A 7,455-nucleotide genomic window follows, 5' to 3' on the forward strand; every position below is an offset into this window, starting at 1 on the left:
GCTTCATGCTATTTTTACACACTTTGCACGTAGCACCATCACTGCAATCTTTACATCCTGTGAGGCATTTGTTACATTCGGGGTATGTCCCATACTTCCCAAGTGCACAGATAATTGGGTTCTTATATTGATCGGGTTTCACACACATCCCTCGTGCATCTTTATTACTTCCAGCAGCACATTTTGTACATTCCAAAGTCTTTGTGTTACACGACTCACAATTTGGATCAAGTACACAACTTCCCGAATAAATGATGTAGTTGCTTGGTAAGAAGTTATCGGCAATGAACTCGCCAATACCACAGAAAACATCTGTCGATATTTTAATGTAGTTGTTGTTCTCTCCCCAACTGCTGTACCACGTATTTCGACCAATAAAATACTCTCTGTTATCTTCCTCATCTTTACCATATCCAACTAACATCACCTGATGGTCTGTATACACGTTATTTGGATTGCATATAGTATCTGTTTGGGGGAAGGAAAAGATACCCGACTTGTAATTTTTCAAGCCCGATCTGGATGCGTCGATTGCGACTAGAATAGGCCCATACATGTGTATGATTTTCTTAATCGCCATGACCTTATCTTTGTGTCCTGTTTTTTCTACAGTCGTCCACATTTTAAATCCATTGTTCCTCATTTGTAATTTCACAGCAGAGTTTTGGTCACCACGAGGGTTACACAAAGTTCCAGCATTTGCGTCTTTACCATCGACAAATGGGTAGTCCGACTGTAATGAGTACGTAGGCTGGCCTAGAAGTGCAGTGCCACTATTTCCGCCACAACACCTCTTGTTTGATGATAAAGTGCTAGGGTTTGTGAACACCGTGTCAATCATCCTTTGGGGGCTGAATAACAGTTTTTGGACTTTAGAAGCGTCTTTGTTGTTTTTATAATAAGTCATGTTGGCAAAGACATATTGCGCTTGGTTATTCACAGCGGCTGCGTAACAACATCCACACAAGTTTTGATTGACTTGTTCACCACAGAAATCAACTTTGGGATGGTCGGTGTTGTACTCAACATAAGGTCCGCAGTAAGACAAATAGTCTGGAAGTTCATCTCCTTCAGGAAGGTCAGGAAGAGTGTTAAACTCTCGAACTGATTTTGGTCCCTTTTTGTTTCCATTGTTTATTTCTTGAGGATCGAGTGGAACAGACACGTGTTCATGTGGTACAATTCCCATTTCTTTGGGAGTTAAATCGGAGTAATAATTGATCCCAAAAATAGCGTCGGACTTTCGTGTTCTTTGGCTGTTCAATTCTCTGATTTTTTTCAAAGAGTCACGGAAAAGAGCCAATTTTGAGAGGCGTTGTGCTGGAGTTTCATACTTCTTAGAGTACTTCAGCTCAAATTCTTTAAAGAGGAAGAAGTCGTCATTGGACAAATCAAACTCGGCCAATGCCAATGTGGAAAGGAACAACAAGAAAAACATTTATTATTTATTTGATCAAAAGCCACCTTTATATAGCAAATTATTAATTAGGAATTCATTTTAAGAAAAATTTGTTGTTTGTTTGTTTAATTCCAAAAAAAACGATAAATTTTTAGAAATAAATTCATTTGAATAGTAAGTAAAGTAATTAATTATTAATAGAACTAATTTTTGAATTTAAAAATTGTTCTATATTTGTTTGGTTATTTGTCTAGTGATATTACTTAATAAATTTTAAATAATTTATAAATTATAGTTTATTTTTTCTAATCAATTTGTTCATTATTAACTATTATTATAATATTAAAAAATCAATTAAATACTATACAAATTGATATTGAAAGATAATTTCCAATGGGGTTTAATAATTAAAAATAATAATTAATATGAATAGATCCCGTTTTTTTAAATGAATTAAATTAAATAAAACAATTGCATTTTAAGTTTTGTTTTCATTCGATATAAATAAAATTTGAATTGAAACAAAAATCTTTATAATTAACCAAATGTTCAATTATTAGTCAAATTAGAGACAAAAGATCATTTTTTTTGATCTGTAAAATAAATCTATTTATATTTTTATTATAATTTTTAATAAAGTTAATTATTATTAAATATTCAAATAAATTCAAGTTATATAATAAGTTCAAATAAAATTTTATTGAAATAAATAATTGGTGTTTGAATATTACTTATTTAAAACAATTTGAAAAGTTATATAAAAGAGTATATAAATGGTTAATTCCAAAATTATAATTTATAATAATTTGTGTATTTAAATTTAAATAATATTTTTACTAACAATCAAAACAAATAAACACACAATTTTTATTAGAAATAATTCCATTTGTTTTATTTTTTTGTAAACCTTTTTTATTCCTTTCTTTTTGGTGAGGATTTCGGACTGCTTTTAACACTTTGAATTCGTTTTTGAGTTTCTTTTTCTTTTCCATCTTTGTTTTGCAGAAGAAGTTGGGAAGAAGACGTTTGCAATTCTTTTCCTTTAGATCCTTTTGGACTATCAACAGAAAATCCTTTTTGTTGCTCTGCACCTTCTATTTTAGATGTTCCAACGTCTTTTTCATATTTAAAAATTTCATGAAGCTCTTCTGGAGTGAAATATCTTGCACTTGGCTTTCTTTGGATTCGGGGTTTTGGAGAATCAGTTGTTTGTACATGGAAACCAAAGAATTGTGGTTGTGGCAATTTTCTATAACTTTCAGGTTTTGTTTCATCAAAATTTTCATCGATAAATAATGCTAACTTTCTTATAAACTTTCCAAGTTTTTGTTGTGCTTTTTTATATTCTTCTCTCTCATTCAACCCGCATACGGTCGCAATTTTTTCAAAAATTCTCTTCTTGATGGCCGTTAAATCAATTCCAACCAAAAGACCATTCATCATCACTCTCTTATTGTGTTTATTAAAGAGATTTTTTGATTGAACCGAATGAACATTTTCATTAAAATCGTAGATCAATTTACCATATAACTTGAAACGATTTTTGGTGCCATAAGTTTTGTGTATTTTCAACATTTTTCTTAAAAATTCACTAATCGAAATTACCTTCTCTTCAATCACCTTTTTGATATATTGAACAATTTTAGTTTCCTTTTTGACAATTTTTTTGATATTTTTAAACAAATATCTTCCCAAAAGAGGAGCTCCCATTTTCATATTGACAGACATCTGTGATAACATAGCTATATAGCGTTCTGTCAAAGTAATAAATTTATTGAGTTCTGTTTGTAATGCTGGTGTTACTTCAACATTGTCTTTGGGTGTTGGAGAAGGAGTTTTTGGTTTTACTCCTAATACTCCAAATACAAGGGTAAGTACATAAATAAACATGAAATGACAATTATTATTTGGGGTGTTTAAATTTTGAAAAGTTTTTACTTCAAAAAAATAAATCATACAAGTCTTTAATAATTAACGAGTTAAAAACTCACTTCAAATTGTTATTTAAAATGGTTTAAAAATACAGGTCGAGGTTTCTATACTACTTATAGAATTATTAAGAATTCCATTTTATATGTTTTGGTTTCAAAATTAATTGTTTTAAAATATCTTTTTTGGTAATTTATACCATTTGCAAACAAATGATATAAAATAAAATATTAAAATAACTATTCCAACAATATTATTATTGTTATTTCCAAATTATTATAAAGAAAGTTATTGTTTTAATATTAATAAACCCCTCATCATTACAAACAATTAAAAGAAGTCAAAAATACACATACAGTGAAAAGGGTCTATTTTTCGAAATACAGCACAAAAAATAATCTATTTGTCGTAAATGAGTGAATTTTTCAGAAAGTTTGTTTTAATAATGAAATTTATTTTTGAGTAAAAATTTGGTTTAAATTCAACAGAAGTTACAGATTCGGGAACAAAAAGTTAACTGTCTTACACCAAAATTATTAGCCAGTTGCGCTACAAAAAGACTCGTTCGACAAATAAGATAATGACAAATAACCCCCCTTTAATTGTATAAATTTATTTAAGGTATTTTCTTGTCAAAATACAAATATATAATATGATTTTAGATGAACAAACACAAAGTTAAACAAATTGATATAATTTTTTAGAATTCTTCCATTGAAAAATCACTTGAACTTCCTTTCTTATATCCAGTTGTTTTCTTAGGAGTTGTTGTTGGATGAGTAATTCCACCATCTGCTCCTTTTTTCTTTTTTACGACATATTTTGGGAATGGCGGCGGTGGAATGGGTTCTGCATTAGGATCTTTGATTTTTTCAATTGTAAATTTTGCCTTTTCTGGAGTTTCTTCGGTTTTTTTGTACAATTTGGCATCTTCTCTGTCTTGTTGTCTTTTTCTTTCTTCTGTTTTTTGGTGTTCATCTCGAAGTTCATTTAAAGTCTCTTTTTCGTTTCTATAAGGATAAGCTTCTTTTCTGTCTTCTTGTTGTCTTTCGGTCTTCAAATGTGATGGTTGCAACCCATATACTTGTGGTTCTGGAAGCTCAAGGAAACTTTTTGGTTGATTGGCATCAAAATTGGGATTGACAAACATTCCAAGTTGTTGAATAAAATTGTTCAAATTCCTTCTTCCACTTATATAATCCGAGTAATGTTCCATTTTCAAGAAAGACGAAAGTATTTGCAGCATTTTTCTTTTAAGAGCAGACATTTCGATACTTAAAACAACTCCACTCATCATGATCTTTTCATTTTCTTTGTTATACAAATTCTCAGCTTTCACGTTATATATATTTGATTGTAAATCAGTCATAAATTTACCATAATATTTCTTGGTTATTGTCAAATCAAATTTTTCCTTTATTGTTTTCATCAAAGATAAGAAATCATTTCTGGAAATGTGTCTTTTCTTAATCAAACTTCTGATGTAATCTTCAAAATTTTCTTCATTCGCAGTTATTTCGTTGATATTATTAATTAAATATAATCCAAGAGATTTTGCTCTTGTTTTAACACTGATTGAAAACTGGCTTAATTTTGCACGTGTATTTAAAGTTGTTTCAATGAACTGTTTCATCATTATAATAAGTGTGTCTGTTAAATGAACGTTATCTTCTGTAGTCTGAGTCGTTGACTCTTTCGGATCAATTCCCATTACAACACATAATAATAAAGAAAACCAAATCATTACAATGTGTTTTTGTGTTTCTGTTTTATTTTTTCTATTAAAAGTTTGGAATTAACTTTTCATTCAATAAGAAAAAATGTTTTCAATTTTTGTTTTCAATTATTAGTATGAAAAAAAATATTATGCTTGTTCTTCCCTATTATGTTTTAAACTTCTTTACACTTGTTTGGCAATTGTCAATGATTTGTATAAATAATTCTTAAATTTATTTTTTAAAATCCCTATAAAAATTATGATGTGAAATGTCAATTACAATTCATTTATTTATGTTTTGTTAAAATTATTATTATAGTTTTATATTTTTAATAATTAGTGTCAATTCAAAAAACATTTTGTTTGTTTAAGAAATACAAATAAAAATAGAATTTATAATGTCAATATGTTTTGTTTCCAATTAACATAAACAATTGTTATCATTTCCAATATTTAGAAAATATAATTATATTTTCTAAATGTTGTACTATATCAAACAATTGTATTGATGTAAACATCACACCAAAATATATCACTTAATTTAATTTAAAAAGTAATTGTTTTCATCTTCTAATAAATAATAATTATGAGAATAACTCTATTTTATTAATCTACAAAAATATAAAACTATTCTCAATGTTCCATTGTTTATCAACAGGCGTTTCCAAAATAATTTTTGCCGAAAATGTGGTATTATAACGTAAGAATTTATAAGAGAAAATGAACATTTTGGTTATGAAATGGTGACGTGGGTAATTAGGATTGGGATTTTGGAAACCTCTGTTTATCAATGATGTCGTATTGAAAAACAATACTTAAAAATTAATACATTAATTATTATATCATAGATTCAATTTATACGGTAGATGGAATGAAAAGCTTATCGATACTAAAATACATTATATACAGAGGTTTCCAAAATTCAATTCTAATTACCCACGTCACCACATTTTTACAATAAAATTTTAATTAATTTATTAAAATTTGATGGTATATAAAACTTTACTATTACAAATCATGACTATATTTTCAATTTGCTTTTTATTTGTTATAACTGTAAAAACTACTATTATTTAAACCAAAGAAAACAAAAAATGAAAATACACATATAAAACACAATCAAATTGCCAAATCAGCTCAAAATTTAATTAAAAAAATAAATCAAAGAAAAAATAATAATCACCATAAAAAACAACAAAACTAAAAATTGACTTAATTCACCATTTAAAAAACTAATAAATCAAAATGTCTAGTTTAATGGAACAAAGAAAAAGACGATTTTCTTGGGTCTCTGATAGACTGTTAGTTCCTGTAAATGACAAGTCTTTTAAATGTTTATTGTGTAATATTATTGTTACAGCCAACTATTCAAAGGATCATTTTATTAATGAACATTCAAATATCAACAGTGATACTATTTCCTTAATTCTTGATGCTTACGAGTTGGGACTTGGTAGTACTGAGCATTTTTATTAAGTGTTCAATAACAAAAAGTACAATTCAGAAATCAGAAAGGATTGTTTAAAGTTTACTATTTTAATGAGTAAAATAATGGGAGAAAACCATATACCACTAATAAAGGGAAAAGTACTTATTGAGATGTGTAAAAAATATAACGAATTGAGACAAAAAGATGGAGAAGCATTTGAAAAATGTTTGAGGTTTAGTTATAACACATTGTCGAGAAGACAGATTACATGTGTAAATAATCTTAAAATGGATCTCGAAAAACTCTCTAAACAATCCAAATATATTTGTCTTCAAATAGACGAAAGCAAGGTTTCAAAGAAAAAATAGTATGTAATAATTTTGAGATTTGTGGATGAACAATTTGAAATATCAGAGTTTCTGGTATCTTCTTTTATTCTCGACAAACGTGCAACCGGTAAAAATATTCTTGATAAAGTGATTATTCAGTTGGTTGCATCTAAAATTGAAATTGAAAAAAATAAAGTGCATCACTACAGATGGAGCGGCTAATATGTGTGGTAAAGATAAAGGATTTGCGACTTTGTTTGTTGAGTACATGAACAATAAAGGAATTAAAGTGTATAAAGTTTGGTGTGCTTGTCATAGAGTTAATTTGAGGGCAAAAGTGCTTTGTTCACATCCATTAATTTCCGACGTTATTTCATTTAGTCTTTCTTTGTCTCGAAAATTAGATGATGATTCCGCGTTTTTAAATGTCTGTTCTGGTGGCATAAAATGTTATTGTCCAACAAGGTGGACTTCATCAGCAGACGTGCTTGATTCCATATATAACAAAAGAGAACAAATTGTAAATTATTTACTGGATCTTGATCAGGAAAAACAAATTATGAAAGATTTTAAATTTCAGGATGTTGTTTCCATTCTTGAAGACAATCAATACGTTTTTCAAATATGAATAGTACGTGACTTGCTTTTCATA

The 7,455-nt window shown here is 28.3% G+C and overlaps 2 protein-coding genes across 2 annotated transcripts; both read right to left on the bottom strand.

Annotated features, from left to right (window-relative positions):
* Window positions 1-22: 22 nt before the first annotated feature.
* EIN_167460 (cysteine protease, putative) lies at window positions 23-1,438 on the bottom strand (the record flags this gene model as incomplete). Its single annotated transcript, XM_004183739.1, has 1 exon — window positions 23-1,438. A coding segment is annotated over one exon (1,416 nt), but the record flags the coding sequence as incomplete, so codon positions are not given.
* A 2,590-nt stretch (window positions 1,439-4,028) lies between these two features.
* EIN_167470 (hypothetical protein) lies at window positions 4,029-4,697 on the bottom strand (the record flags this gene model as incomplete). Its single annotated transcript, XM_004183740.1, has 1 exon — window positions 4,029-4,697. The coding sequence occupies one exon, from the start codon at window positions 4,695-4,697 to the stop codon at window positions 4,029-4,031; it is 669 nt and encodes a 222-aa protein (XP_004183788.1).
* Window positions 4,698-7,455: the final 2,758 nt, after the last annotated feature.

This window comes from Entamoeba invadens (assembly GCF_000330505.1).
Source record: "Entamoeba invadens IP1 unplaced genomic scaffold scaff_1105074725591, whole genome shotgun sequence".
Classification (NCBI taxonomy): Eukaryota; Evosea; order Mastigamoebida; family Endamoebidae; genus Entamoeba; species Entamoeba invadens.